The sequence below is a fragment of the Diceros bicornis genome, chromosome 34, assembly GCF_020826845.1.
Source record: "Diceros bicornis minor isolate mBicDic1 chromosome 34, mDicBic1.mat.cur, whole genome shotgun sequence".
Lineage (NCBI taxonomy): Eukaryota > Metazoa > Chordata > Mammalia > Perissodactyla > Rhinocerotidae > Diceros > Diceros bicornis.
Window position 1 is genome coordinate 19,822,451 of NC_080773.1, and position 18,230 is coordinate 19,840,680.

The following is an 18,230-nucleotide window of genomic DNA, read 5'->3' on the forward strand; positions in this document are numbered from 1 at the left end:
GCCTAATTGCTTCTATCTAAAATAACCATGTTCTGGTAGAGCACTCTTTCCACAGGGCGCTCCCGGGAGGTGAAGACCTTAAGCATCACACGTTGCAACCTGGAGATTTCGTCTATTGGAAAAGACCCCTCCAGAAAGTCTCTTCAATCTCGCTGGGAAGGCCCCTATCAGGTACTGATAACTAGCCCTTGTGCCACGAAACTCCAGGGAAAAGACTCTTGGATTCACGAGACACATTTAAAGAAAGTACCAAATCTTGACTGGACCTGCACATCATCTGGTGACTGGAAGGTACAGGTTTCCCGGAATTGAAGCAGATGACATTTGATGAGACAGCTTTCCCAAGATGCCTGCACCAGGCCAATTAGAAGAATACAAACTTAGATGGAGAGTGCCTGAGGGATCTCCCTCCTACCTCTCCTGTTACTGAATGTGACGTCAATAGGTTTCCAATCTGTTCACTTTCCCTCTGATGTGGGACACAACGCCCAGGAAAGGTCCTTCCTGGCATCAAGAGACAAAAGGCTGCTGATACTGGGAAAACCTGACTCTTGATCAGTGATACTTTCAGAGAAAGATCTTGATCCAAAAGGAAAAATGAGAAAATTAATAAACAGAAACCTCATTTAAAATGGAGTCAGGAGGCAGAAGAGAGAACTCTCATGCACATGCCACTCAACACACACTACTGACCCCACAGAAAAAGACTGTATCTTGCATCTCCAGCAGGAAGTGACACTACTTACTACCCCAGCAGAAGGAAGGAAGAAATTCCTCCTTGCCTAGCAATGCTCAGCCAATGAAAGACTGCCATAACTCAGCCAATGAAAAGCCACCACCCTTTGAACTCCCAGTCTCCTCCAATGGACACTTCCTTTACAACAGCTCCTCCCAACTTGATGAAAGAATGTTTCTCTCCTTTGTTTCTTGGGACTTGCCTGTGGTTCGCCATAGACTGCATGTCTCCAATTGCAATTCTTTGCCGTTCCTGAAAAAACTCATTCTGCTAGTAAAATTACCAGCAGTTGATTTGTTTTAGGTCAACAAGACCAAAAGAGAAAAGTCTGAGATATAAAAACAGATCAGCTCAGTCAGAAAAAAATGCTTTATTCAATCAATGTTTTGGGGACAAATAGACAGCCAACTGGGAAAGAAAATAAGATGGATCCCTACCTCACACCTAACACCCAAAATAAATTCCAGATGCATCAAAGACTTACCAACATACACACAAATAAGACTATAAAATTACTAGAAGAAAACATAAGACAAATCATTTACAATCTAGAAATGGATAGTCTTTCTAAGGATGTCAAAAATCCTAAAGTTCATAAAAGAAAAGATGAATAGATTTGACTAAGTAAAAACAAAAGTTTTACATGGCAAAAAACAAAAAATCCACACAATAAACAAAGTCAAATGACAAGGTTGGAAAAAAGATTTACTAATTTTCTTATAGAAAGAGCTCCTACAAATTAATTAGACAAAGACCAACAACTTGCTAGAAAAACAGGCCAAGGCTACGAACAGATTGATCACTGAGAAATTCAAATGGCTCTTAAACAGATGAGAAAATATACAACTTGGTCCACAGGAAATGCAAATTAAAACTAAAATGAGAAACCAATTTCCATCTCTTGGATTGGCAAAGATCAACAAGTGTCCCAGCCCCGTGCATGGGCAGAGGGAGGGGACCTCACTGCCGGGAGCAAGGATGTGACTCCACATGGCATGGATCCGTGGATCCATGACCCACACTCAAGAATAATTACAAGGAGACAACTTGTGTGGGAGCCAAATTAGCGTACCTCACATCCTGCATCCTCTCAACAAATTTTGAAAAAACTATGCACCCTCTTTATATACTTGGACGTTGTCATATCCATTTTTTCATCCTAAGTTTAAATCATTGCAAAGAGCATAACTTCTGGTATACGACAGATATTGACATTTTAAAACAAATCCGTTACATCACTCTTTTAAGCGTATGCAAAGGACTAAAGAGCCCATAAAAATTTAATACCTACATCGCTCATTTTAAAGATACACCAATCAGCTCCTCTTTAACAGTGGTCAGATTGTTCCTTGCTCTCCTTGAAGTTCAGTCTACGTTTCACTTTCTCTAAGAAATTTCATCTTAATGTAATAACACATTTTTATGCTCAAATGTCCTATTACATTTCTCTATGTCTATAAATTAAAATCAAAATTTTAATTTCTTGTGATCTTAGCTAAAATTTTTCTCTCAGAATGAGTTACCGTTAAAATTACTATTAGTATACCACTGATCGAAACAGCATACATCACAAAATTTGATGCATAATTATTATTGTTATTTTTTTTAAGTATAGTTTTCTTTTTTTTTTAATTTTTATTTATTTATTTATTTTCCCCCAAAGCCCCAAGAGATAGTTGTATGTCATAGCTGCACATCCTTCCAGTTGCTGTATGTGGGACGCGGCCTCAGCATGGCGGGAGAAGCGGCACGTCGGTGCGCGCCCGGGATCCGAACCCGGGCCGCCAGCAGCGGAGCGCACGCACTTAACCGCTAAGCCACGGGGCCGGCCCTGATGCATTATTATTAAACATAAAAAGTAAATTTTGACTAGTGATGTATGTCTTAAGGTGGACTGGGGGACGTGTTCCTGCCATCAGTATTTCAAATTGTTCCTTTGTGATCCTGGAGGTTTTTACACCTGGGGCAATGTATCGTAAGACTGGGAAGGGGGAAGAGGTCTGTCTTTTCAGACTTTATTTCTCCCATAACTTCTTTTCCTGGGAGCAGAGCCACTGGAGAGAGAAGGAAGGAAGACAGCAGATTCTTCAGGCAAGTCAGGTGAAGTTGGAGATCTGGAAAGGATCTCCCTTAAAACCCTCCCTGGGGGGTGCGGGGAGAAGGGCAGATAGGGGGAATGTATCACAGCATGAAGGCTGCCTGCCAAGGGCCACACAGACTGGAACACTGATGCCAGCATTCTTTGGGAGGGCACAACCCGGAAATAACCTAAAAGTCACCCAATAGGCGTCTGGTACATCCACATTATGTACCAACTGCTATGAAAAAGAATGTGGGATGGATTTTCAAGGTATGTTGCTAAGAGGAAAAAAATAGGGCACAAAACAGAGTGAACAGGGGCCGGCCCCACGGCTTAGTGGGTAAGCGCGCACGCTCCACAACTGGCGGCCCGGGTTCGGATCACGGGTGCGCACCGACGCACTGCTTGCCCAGCCATGCTGAGGCAGCGTCCCACATACAGCAACTAGAAAGGATGTGCAGCTATGACATACAACTATCTACTGGGGCCTTGGGGAGAAAAAGGGGGAAAAAAAAGAGTGAACAGTACAATACCATTTATGTGAATTAAACAAATGCATGTCTAGAATATGCTTGATTATGCACAGAATGCCTCCAGAAGGTGGCTGGGGCATGACCTTTGTGGCTCCCTCTCTCCTCCTACTCTCCCATTTACCCTCTGCACCAGCCACACAGGCCTCCTCACAGTTCCTGGAAGCCAGCAGGCATGCTCTAGCCTCAGGGCCTTTGCACTCACCGTGCCTTATGTCTGAAACACTCTTCTCCAAATATCCACACTTCCTCACTTTACTCAAGTCTCCAATCAAACAGTCACCTCCTCAGAGAGGCCTTCCTAAACCCAACCTGATCTAGCACATACCTCCTCCCCTTACACCTAATCCTTCTTCCCTACTGCATTTTTTCCTATTTATTACCACCTACACATAATATATTTTACTTCTTATCTTGTTTATCATCTGTCTCCTATCAGGAGAATCTCAACTCTAAGGGCAGCAGAGACTCTGGTCTCTTTTTAAACAGCTGTATCCTGAGGGCCTGGCAAGTAGTAGGCATTCACTAAATATTTCTTAACGAACAGAGGAAAGAAGGAAGACAGGCAGGCAGGTAGGCACGCAGACAGGGATGGGAAACACATGTACTTCTCACCATATTCCCTTTTGTACCATCTGAATTCTTCTACCATGTGCATTATTACTGACCACGATGGAATTAAACTGGAAATCAATAACAACAAGAAATCTGAAAAGGTCCCCAGTATTTGGAAATTAGACAACACCCTTCTAAATAACCCATGGGTCAAAGAAGAAATCACAAGAGAAACTAGAAAATATACAGAACTGAATGACAATGAGGACACAACATGCCAGGGGCCTGCCCAGCAGCGTAGCAGTTAAGTTTGCATGTTCCACTTCGGTGGCCCAGGGTTCACCGGTTCGGATCCTGGGCACAGCCCTACTCACTGCTCATCAAGCCATGCTGAGGCAGCGTCCCACATAGAGCAACTAGAAGGATGTACAACTATGACATACAACTATCTACTGGGGCTTTGGGGAGAAAAAAGGGGGAAAAAAGGAGGAAGATTGGCAACAGATGTTAGCTCAGGGCCAATCTTCCTCAAAAGAAGAAAAAAACCACAACACGCCAAATTTTGTGGGATACATCTAAAGAAGTGTTTAGAGGGAAATTTATATCTAAATGCTTATTAAAAAAAAGAAGAAAGACTTAAAAGACTTGAATAATCTAAGATTCTACCTTATTTTAAAAGGAGCAAATTAAAGTAAATAGAAGAAAATAATAAGGATAAGAGCAGAAATCAATGAAACAGAAAACAGACAAATGAGAGGAAAATAACAAAGCCAAAAGATGGTTCTTTGAAACATACATTGATAAGCCACTAGGAATATTACTGATCAAGAATAAGGAAAACATAAATTACCACTATCAGGAATGAAAGAGGAGACATCACTACAGATCCTACAACTATAGTAAAGGAATATTATGAACAACATTATGGCAATACATTCAACAACTTATATGAAATGACATACACCTTGAAAAACATAATTTATAAAAGCACATACAAGAAGAAACAGAAAATCTGAACAGTCCTATAACTACTAAGAAAATTGAATCTGTTATTAAAAACTTTCCCTTAAAGAGAACTACAAGCCTACGTGGTCATTTATGTCAAATATTTAAGGGAGAAATAATTCTAATTTTATAGAAAATAAGGGAACATTTTCCCAAATGTTTTATGAGGTCAGCAAAGCCATAATATTGAAACCTGACAAAGATACTACAAGAAAAAAAAAAATTACAGAATGTGTCACTCAGGACCACAGATGCAAAAATCTTTAGGAAAATATTAGCAAATCAAAGCCAGCAATATATGAAAAGGATAACACACCATGACCAAGTGGGGTTTATCCAGGAATAGAAGACTGGTTTAATACACTTTAAAAAATCAATATTTTAGGGGCTGGCCCCGTGGCAGCGGTTAAGTGCGTGCCCTCCGCTGCTGGCAGCCTGGGTTCGGATCCTGGGCACGCACCGACGTACCACTCATCAAGCCATGCTGTGTCAGCATCCCATATAAAGTGGAGGAAGATGGGCACAGATGTTAGCCCAAGGCCAGTCTTCCTCAGCAAAAAGAGGAGGATTGGCATGGATGTTAGCTCAGGGCTGATCATCCTCACCAAAAAAAAAAAAAAAAAAAAAAAATCAATAATTTTAGGGCCGGCCCTGAAGCCTAGTGGTTAGGTTCGGTGCCTGGGTTCGGATCCTGGGCATGGACCTACACCACTCATCGGCGGTCATGCTGTGATGGCGTCCCACATACAAAGTAGAGGAAGATGGGCACAGATGTTAACTCAGGGCAAATCTTCCTCAAGCAGAAAGAGGAGGATTGGCAACAGATGTTAGCTCAGGGCTAATCTTCCTCACCAAAAAAAAAAAAAAAAAGAACTATTGATACATGCAGCAACAAGCAAATATCTCAAAAAATGTCACGTGAACAAAAGCTAGACATAAAGTTCATACTGCATGGTTCCATTTCTATGAAGTTTAACAATAGGTAAAACGAATCTACAGTGAGAGAAGCCACAGAGGGTGACAGAAAAGGACAGGAAGGAACTTCCTGGGGTGATGGAAATGGTTGATATCCTGGATGCTAGTTACACGAGTATATATGCATTTACCCATACTCATTAAACTAGACACTTCAGATCTGTACATTGCACTGTGTAGATATTGTACTTCAATAAGGAATATGCAAAAAATCAAATATTAATAACTAGACCTAAGAAGAAGGGTTTGGGAGCCACTGGGCCTTGATTTCTTATTCTGTGCTGCCTTGGGGAACTTGCGTCTCTCTCTCAGATATTTCCCTACTCATAAAACCAGGACGTTCATATAAACTCCCTAATGAAGTGATTAATTTTCTTTGTGGAGATCACAGAAAGCATAATAAATGAACACCGTTACCATCAGTTAAGACATTATCATTCAGAGTACACATAGCTTCGAGCCAGCCCCTGCCCTGGTGCCCTTGCCTGGATGAGGTTCAGCAGTCGACAGCCCGCCCAACAGTGCTCCAGGTGTTAACAGACTTGTGGTGCCACGCGCATGGCGGGAGTTTCCTCCCACAGACCTGGCCCATCCTCCATCACTGCCTCCGGGGACAGCAGTGACGCCTGGTGCACCAGTCACCACAGGGGACATGACTGGTTCTGTCTGCCAAGCACTTTGAGGAATCCCATCTTCCCCAAAGAGATGGTCCAAAGGATACAGTAGAGGCTAACCCAGCCCCTCAGACTGGCCAATCAGAGCACTGCATTCCCAGGGCCCCAGTGATTGGCTCAGGGATGGGGATGCGATCCAAGCTGGACCACTGAGAGTCAGCCCGGGAATCTGGGAGGAACTATGGGAAGAAGGACCTCTCTGTGCCCTGGAGTCCCCAGGCAAGTAACTAATTGTCTCAAATTCGAGCCCCATGAGAGCAGGGATTTTTGTCTGCTTTGCTGACTACTGAGTTAGTCATAGCTCCTAAAACAGTTCCTGGCACACAGCAGGCACCAAAAAAGATTTGCTGAATGAGTCAATTACACAGCCCCTTAATGGACTGAAGCACGTCCTTGTCCCAGAAAATAATCCCACCTCTACTCCCTGCCCAGACCTGGAGAGACCAACTCTACTTAGCATAGCCAGCATTTGAGACTTTAGGAGGCACGAGGGAAGCAGCTAACAGAGAAGCTGAGAGCTTAGTGTGATCTGAAGTCGGGTGGCCCTGGGTTCAAGTCCTGGCTCTGCTAGTTATTTGCTGTGTGATCTTGGGCGAGTTTCTCAACCTCTCTGTATCTCCATTTCCTGTTTTTCAAAATAAGGATCGTAATCCCTGGCTTGCAGGGACATTGGCACATTCAAGGCTTGTGCATGAATTGATGTCTAGCGAGAGACCCAGCCTGGCTGCCTGCAGAGACTGGGAATGCAGTTCAGCACTGTGGGTGCAAACCAGAACCAGACAATCTGGTTCTAGTGCTACCTCTCAGCACTTGTGTGCCCCTGGGCAGGTGCATCCTCCCCTGCCATTAGAGTCTAGAAGGACACTCACCACCCTGACTTCCCATACAGCAAGGGGTGGTATGTGACTCAATTCTGGCTGATCAGCGGTGAGGGGAATCTCCTAGTGACTTCTGGGGAAAGATTTTTCTCCTTGAAGAGCTCTCTCATTTCCCTGCCCCCCACCCCAGGACCCCCACCCCACCCCCAGCCACACACACACATACACACACTTCCTCTCTTTGGACACTGCAGTATAAAGGCATGATGTCTGGAGCTCCAGCAGCCCTTTTGAGGCCATGAGGAAAGTTATTGCCTGAACACAAAGATGGTAGAGACAGAAAGGGTCCTCAGGTCCCTAATGACATCACCAAGCCACCACACCAACTACACAGCCACCTTCCTCCCCACCAACAATAAACATCCTTTTGATTTAAGGTTTGATAAAGATTTATTGGCTGGCTTTTCAATTAATCATACATAGATAAGCACAAACCGATTTGTCTCTTGTTCCTTCTTTCACAATAAACATGCATTACTTAAATTTAGTAAGTTCCCCCAAAAAACTTTGGAGGAAAAAACCCCTAATACCCAAAAGTAAAATAAAATTTGATCCAATTTTAAAAAGAAAAGAGATAAAAATGGCAATACACTCAGCACGGAGCTTGGCGCACATGAGGCCCTCGGTAGAGGGTAAGGCTCACCAAAGGCAGGAGAAGCCGGAGAACAGCCGAGGAAGGGGGGTGGGGTGAGGGAGCTCTGAGGAATCACCAGCTGTACGGGGGCTTAGGGGTGGGGGTGGGGGGTCAGCTGGAGCCCAGGGCGCAGGAAAGAGGAGGAACAAGAGGCTGGAAGGGGGTAAGACCCCAGTTAGGGACAGAGGCACATCCCGGGAGGCCGAGACATCAGAGCAGGCCTCTAAGGAACTGCCCAAGGAGTCTCGAGGAGTGGGGAACCAAGGGGGTGGACGAGGGTTTCTTTAGGGCATAAGAAAAACATACCAGAACTTCTGGTTATGTTTCTGTTTTGAAGGAGGAGGAGGTGGGAAGGGAAAGGAGAGGAAGAAAAAGGAGGAAGAGGAAGAGAAAGGAGGAAGGTGAGGACGAGGAGGAGAAGAAATTAAGCTTCAGTAGGCATAAAGAGATACACTCAGGTCAACTCCCGAGACGGCCTTGAGCGCCTGAGCCGCGCGCGCCACCAGCCCCAGAGCGCTGGACCGAACGCTGAGAGGCTGGCGCGGGCGCCCTCTCCTGTCCGCTCCGCGTATTGCAGCCCGGAGAACCCGATTCCCGGGGACAGTCCCAGGTTGCACGTCTACCAGCCGCGCACCGCGGCTTCTTAAAGACTCCTGCTCAGCAACCACGGACTCAAGATTTAACAATGCGAGCACGAGCAGATTCCAACTAATGCCAGCGCACCGCGGCTTCTTAAAGACTCCTGCTCAGCAACCACGGACTCAAGATTTAACAATGCGAGCACGAGCAGATTCCAACTAATGCCACCGCATAGGAAGGGCGGGACTGAAACAAAAGCAGCGGCATTAAACGCAGCCCCAGGCACACTTCTCTCGTTCAGATCTCCGTGCACTAGTCAGGTCCCTGCCAGCTGTGACAGCCACACACAAAGAATGTCAACACGAGACTCTCACAGAGCGTTACACCAAGAGTTTCCAAATGCACTGAACACTGTCTGTATAAGAAAACATTTTTTAGTGAGAGCAAAAGTATTTGGGGGGCCACGAATACATAAGATAAAAATTTTATTTTTAAAATATTAATTTCATCCCTTCTAATTTTTGTGTTTTTAGATGCAGATAATATATTCACAGTATATATGTTAGCACTATACATGACTGCTAAATAACTATATTTATAAACACACACACACTATATATATATATATACACACACACACACACACACACACACACACACACACACACATACTAGGGGAGAATGCTCAAAAATGTTTCCTTAATAATAAAAGAAGAACCATTTGGAGGTCACCAGCAACAGCCCAGCTGTCATGTAACCTAACTGATGTGGCGCTCTGGAGATTATAAATAGACTCCAGGGAAGTGATATTCAAACTCTCATGCACACGAGAATCCTCTCTAGAGAATGTCAAAAATAAAACCGTCCAGTCTGTCCTTGCCCAGATGGACCCAACCAGACCTGCATGTGGCACTCCTGGGCAGCTACGGGGAGGCCCCCACAAAGCTCCCTTTTTTCCCTTGAGACGGGCCATCCTTCAGGTCATCAATCCTCTGAGCAGGTGGATTTCATCTGGGGTTTGTCTAGTCCTTCTATCAAGCTCTGAACAGCAATTGTTGTATTTGTCATTTCTCCAAGTTCTATTTGGTTCTTTTTCCAACTTCCTGGTAATTTCTGACTGTGTGTCGTCGTGTTTTTATATCCCTCCTGTTTTCTCCTTTTCACATAGGTGTTTTAGATCCACATCTGATCACTGTTGGCTGGTCCTGACCTGCCACGCCTGGTGTCTGCTGCCTCTCGCTCCCGGTGCCCGCTTCTCTGTGTGGGACAGAATCTTTTATCACGGGCTCCTATCTACCTGAAGGAATTCTGTGAGGCCCAGGCAGAGGGGACGCTCCTCCAGGGAGGGTTCATGTTTGTCCTTGTCAGGTGCTTAGGGGCACAAAGATCTGGGTTCATTCTCAGCCTGCTCTTTCCAGGACCTTTCAAAGAGTCTAATTCAAGCCCCAAACCCTCATAAGCAACAGTCCGTAGCCACAAATTCTCAGAGGAGCCTTTTTCCATCTCTGCCCAGGTCTAAGGCTGTGTGCCTTTTTCCAGTTCCCTCTTCCCCGGAGGGTACCTTTCCCAGGACCTGGTTCTGCACAAGGCGGTCCCCGGCCCAGCTTTCCCACAGCATGGCCTCTGTCCCTGAGGACATGTGACTCTGTCACTGTCCCCAGTATCAGGTGGCTTCAGGGTCACTCCTCCCCTGGCTCTTTGCTCCTGCTTTCTCCCTTTCCATCCTTGCAGGTCCAAGCATGCATTTCAAAGGATGCTAGAGACACCTGATAAAGTATTAGGTGGGGGGAGGCCCTCGCCTCAGTCATACTGCCCTCTCTCTGTCTGACGTTTCACTTTTCTTTACTCAGAAACATCACTCTAGGGACGGCCCCGTGGCTTAGCGGTTAAGTGCGCGCGCTCTGCTACTGGCAGCCCGGGTTCGGATCCCAGGCACGCACCGACGCACCACTTCTCCGGCCATGCTGAGGCCGCGTCCCACATACAGCCACTAGAAGGATGTGCAGCTGTGACAGACAACTATCTACTGGGGCTTTGGGGAAAAAATAAATAAAAAAAAGAAACATAACTCTAATCCCAGCCCCTGAGCAGACATAACTCCCCCATGCTAGCCAGAAATGTTCACAGGAAAGCCCAGACCCTTCTGGCAACCTATGAGGGTTGACTGAGGAAGGGGGACCAACACCTTCTAGGAGCTTGAAGTACCGACTGCTCGGCTCCGACAGCAACCCAGGAGTACACACTGAGAAGGAATATACTGGAAGGTTCAGCAGTAAGATGATGACGATGATAAAATAATAATGGTGCCTGACAGTTCTACACACTCAACAAACATTTATGCAGCACTTAAAAGCCAGACACTGTTTGATGCTTTATGGATATTAAACCACAGAATCAACATAATAATCCAGTTTACAGACAACAAAACTGAGGCCCAGAGAAGTTAAGGAACTTGCCCGGGGTCACACAGAAAGTGGCTGAACTGAGATTCACACGCAGGCAGCCCAGCTCCAGAGGCCGGGTTCTCGACCACTCGGCCACACTGCTGGTCACCCAGCTCAGAAGGTGCCAGGCCTGTGCTGAGGGTATTCGCGCACGCAACAGCTCCTCCCACCAGGCCTATGAGGTGAGTGCCACACTGGACAGACGAGGAAACTGAGGTACAGAAAGGCACAGCGACTTGCCCAGGACACCCACCAACCAAACAGATGAGCAGGGATCTGAGTGCAGGAAGCCTTCGTCTGGAAGCAGAGTTTAGCCTCTGGGCAGTACCGCCACATATGATAAGAGATTCTACACGTCAGCCACCGGTACTAACAACCAGATTCACATGCTCTGGGCCAGGCCTTGATATCCACCGTCTCTCGCATCCTCACAACAATCTCTGGAGGTGAGTTCCATTATTACCCTCATTTGATAAACAGGGACACAGAGGCTCAGAGAGGTCAAGCTGCTTGCCCAAAGTCACACAGCTAGCAAGTCCTACCAAGATTCAAACCCAAGTGTGTCTCCTCTGTGGCAGACTGCCTTTGGTGACAACCATGCAGTCCCCTCCCACACTCACTCTGGCCTGTGTCAGAGCTGCTCTGACTGCAGCTTCCGCTCTTTCCCTCCTGGAGATCTGGCCTGTGAGAGCGCTGAGTGACCATGTGGGAAATTCAGCTTCCCTGCTGGACAGACCACGCGGAGAAGGGAGGTCCTGAGATGACACTGAGAAGGAGCAAGGACACTGGCCATCCCAGTGTCCTAGAAGAAGCCCCTGCTGACCCCAACCCCATGACAGACCACTAAGCAAGAGCAGCAGAGGAACTGCCTCGCTGACCCGTCAAGCCACAAAACTGCGAGAGAAAATAAAAGGGTTACTGCGTTAAGCCCTAAGCTTTGGGTCAGATTGCTATGAGGCAATAGAAAACTGAAACCAACTCCACAGCTTAAAATCGTAAGAAGGACCACAGAGCTAAGCACTTCTGAAAAAATTATCCCAGCAACCTGAATGAATTAGCGCGGCCTATTAGTTGCCTATTGTGTCTGTAACAAATGGCCACGAACATAGTGGCTTAAAACTATACGAAGTTATTATCCACGGTTCCAGAGATCGGAAGTTCCAAACGTCTCACCTGGGTCTCACCAGGCTAAACCCAAGGTGTCAGCAGGGGCCTGTTCCTTTCTGGAGGCTCTCGGGGAGAATCTCTTTCCTTGCCTTTTCCGGCTTCTAGAGGCCGCCCACATTCCTTCGCTTGTGGCCCCTCCTCTGTCTTCAAGACCAGGAGTGTAGCATCTTCAAACCGGTCCCCTTCCTGTGTCCCTCTCACTTATAAGGACCCCTATGATTACACTGGGCCCACCTAGATCATCCAGGAGAATCTGCCTGTCCCCAAATCCTTGATTTCGTCACATCTGTCAAGTTCCCTTGGTTGTGTAAGGTAATACATTCAACAGGTTCCTGGGATCAGGATTTGGACATCTGGGGGGCCATTATTCTGCCTACTGTGAGTGGAAACTAGAAAAATGACCAGTATACGCCAAAGGATAAGCAAGAATGAACTGGAACCTTCCCACTGCCCACAGACACCCCACACTCCCCTGGAAGCTCTGCAGCGCACTTTGGAAGAGTGGCCCCAACCTGTCTGGCATCACCAACCTCTTTTATTTTCTCTCCCCCAGAAATCGCTGTTGAAAAGGATCTTTGCCTCCCTGACACAGTGCATCATCAATGATTTATGCTTCCTGCATTTACTGTTCTTTCCTCAGGCAGACACACCTACCCCTCCAGCCTCTACTGACAAGACAGCCAGCAGGCTTACCCCGCTGAGTCAAAAAGACCTCAGCCAAAGGCACAGACGCTGGATGCCCCGGTCACTCGGGAGGCGTGACCCCGGAGAACAAAGCTGCTACCGCAGCTTAGGAAATTCTAATCACGCGGGCTGGGGCCACAGCTAAGGGCCAGGAGCACCGTGAAGACAGTAACAACGTAATAAAAAAAGTGTAGATATTAAGTCAGTGCGCTCCAATATCTAATAGCCTCTCCAGCCTGTCTCAAGTGAGCTCCTCGTCCTTCCTGTGCAGGCCGCCCGTCCTCTAGTCTGCCATGTCACACCCAATCCCCAGGAAATCCTGCCGGCTCTCCCTTCCAAACAAATCTACTGGTTATTCATTACCAAGGGGAAAAGGAAAGGTTCATTCAGTGGTCACCACCTTAACCATGCGATCCAAGTCACCATCACAAATGACGGAATAAACAGACCTCAGGAGCCCCCTGAGGCCATGGCCTCAGCACACACCATCACGTCTGTGGGGTTCCTGCCAAAGATGCTCGTTGTGAATCCAATCAGAGGAAGCGATCAGAAAACCCCAGACTGGGGGACACTCTATGGGACAACTGGCTCGGACTCTTCCAAATGTCAATGTCATGAAAAATCAGAAAGGAGAGGGATACTGCTATAGAGCAGGGTCTGCAAACATTTCCCATAAAGGGCCACAGAGTAAACATTTTAGATTTGTGGGCCATGCAAACCCAAGTCTGCAGCCACAGACAACAGGCAAACAAAACGGGTGTGGCTGTGTTCCAATAAAACTTTATTTACAAAGACAGGCAGTGGGCCTGCTGTAGACGAAGATACGAAAGAGGCATAATAATCAAATGCAGTGCATGATCCTTGAGTGGACCCATTATTAGATTAAAAATAATAATAATAAACACTAAAAAGGACATTTTGGGGGACAATTGGAGAAATCAGAATATGAGCTATATATTAAATAATAAAATTATCAATATTATTGTTATCAATGTTAAATTTCTCAGATATGATATTGGTACTGTTATACAGAACGTCTTTGTTCTTAGGAGGTACAGGCTGAAATATTTAGGAGTGAAGTGTCATGTTCACAACTTATTTTCAAATTGTTCAGGAAAAACAGCGTGTATATGTATGTACATGCATACATATACGAGAGCGAAGACAAAGCAAATTTGTGGAAGGCTAATAAGTGATGAACTAGGTGGTAAAGGGTATGCAATTGATGACTATACCATTCTTTCTTTCAACTTTTTTGCCGGTTTGAAATTTTGAAAAGAAGAAGTTGGGGGGGAGCGGGCCAGCCTGGTGGCATAGTGGTTAAGTTCGTGCGCTCCACTTCAGCAGCCCGGGTTCTGGGTTCAGATCCCAGGCACGGACCCACACCACTCGTCAGCCATGCTATGGCGATGTCCCACATATAAAGTGGAGGAAGAACGGCACAGATGTTAGCTCAGGGCTACTCTTCCTCAGCAAAAACAAAGAAGTTGGGGGAAAAACACCTCCAGAATCTGACCCCTCCTCCCAACTCACCTCCCACCTGGACTACTGTAGTTGACTCCTCCCTGCACCGACCCTCACCCTGTGATTGCCAAAAGGATCCTATTAAAATATAACTCAGGGCCTGCCTGGTGGCGCAAGCGGTTAAGTGCGTGTGCTCGGCTTCAGCGGCCTGGGGTTCACGGGTTCGGATCCCGGGCGCGCACCAATGCAGCACGTGTCAGGCCATGCTGTGGTGGCGTCCCACATAAAGTGGAGGAGGATGGGCACGGATGTTAGCTCAGGGCCAGTCTTCCTCAGCAAAAAAGAGGAGGATTGGCATCGGATGTTAGCTCAGGGCTGATCTTCCTCATCAAAAAAAAAAAAAATATATATATATATATATATAACTCAGATCCTGTCCCTCCTCTGCTCAGACCCTCCAGTGAGTCCCATCCACCTGAGTAAAGCCACAGCATTTACTGTGGCCCACAGGCCCTGCACGATCTGCCCCCCTTTCCCATCACCACCAGTTTCTTCTCTGCCCTCAGTCTCCACTCAGTCTCTTCGCTCAGCCACATCGGCCTCCTCACTGTTTGTCAAACATGCCAGGCATAGTCTCACCTCAGGACCTTTGCATGTGCAGAAACTTTGGGTTAGAATGCTCTTCCCCCAGACACCTGCACTGCTTGCTCCCTTGTCTCCTTCTCATATTTTCAGTGAGGTCTCCCTGATAATCTTATCAGAACTTACAACCTGCCTTCAAATACTCCTCCTTCTGCATCTCTGATGTTTTCTTCAGAGCAATTATTGCTAAGATACTTCATATTTTAACTATTTATTTTGTTTACTGTCTGGCTTCCCCCCCAAGAATGTAAGGGCCCTGAGAACAAGATTTTTTGCCTTTTCTCCTCTGCTGTATCCACAACATCTACACAACAGCCACATGTCAGTGCCAAGCACTGACCTAACTTTTTATATCCATTTACTCCTCACAAAAACGCAAAAAAGTGTTGTTTACAGCATAAATGCATATAGAGTGTGTACAGAAAACGTGAATGATAACAGTATCTCATAACAATTTGTGCAGATTTAATGCTAGAAGGCCTGTGAAGTGCTCAGCACACAGCCTGGCACAGAGTGAGTACCCATTAAGTGCTGCTATTATGTAATACCCACTATACAGAAGAGGAAAGTGAAGCCCAGAGTCACTTAACGTGACCTGCCCAAAGGTGCCCGGCTGGGAAGGGGTGGGGCCCAGATGGGAACCCGTGGCAGAGTGACTGGAGAAGCCACTTTCTAAAGCACAACGCTAAGACACATCACAGTGTTTGGGAGAAAGGCAGCGGCAGGAGGCAGAAAGGGGCTCTGGGAATCCAGCGTGCAGGATGGAAGTCCCGCCTCTGGCACAAACGCCACATTCGACCTCAGCAATTCACTTCTGCTCTCAAGGGCTCTGTTTTCTCTTCTGTCAACTGGGGGAAGTCATTTCCCCTCCCTGATATGGGACAAAACAGTGTGAGGCATGAGAAAGCACTTTGGCAACTGTGCAATCCAACACTTTTCCACTCTAAGGTCTGCAGCCCCGTCAGAGGGCCCACCAAACACCAATGGACTAAGAATTCTAGGAAAGTCAACTTTAAGCACCCAAACTTGTAAGGAAAAGAGGTGCACCCCCCCAACCATCTGATCTTTGCACATGCTCCTCCGTCTCCCTCAGCATCAGCATCATCCCCGTGTTGTCTGGTGAGGTTGTCCTCACCCTTCAGGTTCCAGCTCAGAGGTCTCTTCTGCCAAGAAGCCCTTCCTGAACCCCACGCCAGGTCAGGCGTCCAGTGGGCTCCCCCACATCAGCTCTGCACACTCTAGGTGGTCACTCTTGCAGGATAGGTCTGTCCCCACTAAACTGTGAGCTCCTTGAGGACACAGACTGGGGCCAGCTTAGTCCCCGTTATTTCACCAACACTGTCCAGCACAAGGCCGAGCACAGAGCAGAGGCTCAGAAAATACTAGCTAAACGAAGTAACGGACGGATGGATGAATGAACGGTGGTTCTTCGACCCAGCAAATTACGTTAAATTTCCTTATTCCATGCTCCCACAGGCGATAGCACATAGACCGTCTTTTTAGTAGCTCATATTTTGAGGGTTTACTATGCCCTGTACGTCTCAGCTTGGTCTGTAGCCGTCTAGACAGACTTCCTGACACCATGACCCCAGGTCAGGTGGCCTCTCTGAGCTCGGGGGCTCCCACCACCCTGACCCCTGCGGGTTAACAATGATGGGTCATGCATGTGTCTCCCAGTGCCCAGCAAAAAGCCAGCACGGTCCGTCTACCGAATGAATGGACCAACAAATACGTGGATGATGGATGAACGTCCACTCTGGTTTAAATTCCTCTCTGGCCAGACTCCCAGGCCACGCCCCCAGACCCCAGACTTCGCCCCCGAGCCACTCCCCTAACTCAGCCTATTTCCCGGAGTAAAACTGGGGCAAACCGATGTCCTAAACGGATGATATACAAGCACCTCTCACTTCCCGGGACGGGAGGGAAACTGAAACACGGACCGGAGTTTTGGAAACCAAGCCGCCTAAGGATGGCCTAGCGAATAACCCTGTCTGGTCTCTCCTCGGCCCCGCCCCTAGCTCCTCGCAGTCCTGGAATGCCCGCCCAAATTACTTCCATCACTCGCACTATTGGCCCGCCTAGACGTCAGTCTCCACAAGCTCTCTTCTTCTATTGGCTGGTATTCTCAACTCCAGCCCTGGCGCCCTACCCCACGCCCGCCCTTACTACTGGGCTACTCGCATGCCCCTCTCCCAGGAACCCTTCCTATTGGCTGCAGCACTTTGCCGGTTCGGGCTGTGATTGGTCGTGAACAGAAGTCCATCCTCTGAGCAGCCACCTGAGAGGGGTTGGAGAATGGAAAGGTTGGAGGGTCGTGGGGTCAGACTCACGCTGAGCCGGCGGGAGGCAGATATAGGTCTTGAAGAACTCGCTTCGGCGGGCGGCCTCCTTAATGCGGTTGGCAAGCGGCTTGCTGACCTGCCGGATGCCCAGGTATAGCAGCTTCGCCATAGGGAACGCGCCCACCACCATCTTGGCGGTCGCAAGGGGCACGCGCAACCTTGCTGACTGGGCGGGGCACCTCCGCGCTCTCCCTCCTCCCCCGCCCGCTCGTCGCCGTGCGTGCGTGCGTACGCGCGTACGCTCGGGGGGGGTACTGCAGGGGCGCTCCCTGACGTCACGGCGTCGACGCTGGCGCCCCGACGCCTGTTCGCTGAGTATGCAAATACAGGGCGGAAGTGAGGCGGCCGGAGGGCGGTGTCGTTAAACGGCTGCTCGCGCGAGGGTTGATAGATTGATTCCCACGCCCGCTTCGGTGGCTGTCGCCGCGCTTCGTGACGTCACGTACTTAGGTGGCTTCTCCACCCAAAGGAGGCTCTTAATTAGTCCTAATTAGGAGTAGCGAGTCCCAAATACACCTTCCCCCGCAGTTTAGAGCTCTACTTGGGACTAAGAAGAAAGTCTTGTAATCATACAGACCTGGGTTGGGGTCCCAGCTCCGCCGTTTACTTGCTGTGTGATATTAGGCGAGTGACTTAACCTCTCTGATCATCACTATTCCCATCTCCAAAATGGGAATCATAATAGCACTTACCTTATTGAGTTGTTGTGAGGCTGGCATGCGCATCTTGAACATAAAAACATAGCAAGTGAACTACGTTAAGTGCTTAAAATGATGACAATCATATGGTGAGCGCTCAATAAACAGCCCTTATTACTCTACAGATGTTAGCGTTATAATTG

The 18,230-nt window shown here is 47.5% G+C and overlaps 1 protein-coding gene across 2 annotated transcripts in view; it reads right to left on the minus strand.

The window, feature by feature from the left end:
• OPA3 (outer mitochondrial membrane lipid metabolism regulator OPA3) overlaps positions 1 to 17,565 on the minus strand; it is an 82,889-nt gene extending 65,324 nt beyond the window's left edge. Inside the window, exon 1 of one of the 2 annotated variants that reach the window (XM_058529611.1) lies at positions 17,378 to 17,565. In XM_058529611.1, coding sequence (XP_058385594.1) covers positions 17,378 to 17,519 — 142 coding nt within the window. In that variant the 5' untranslated portion in view covers positions 17,520 to 17,565. The remainder of the gene's footprint in view (positions 1 to 17,377) is intronic. The other variant, XM_058529610.1, reaches the window with a different exon arrangement.
• Positions 17,566 to 18,230: the final 665 nt, after the last annotated feature.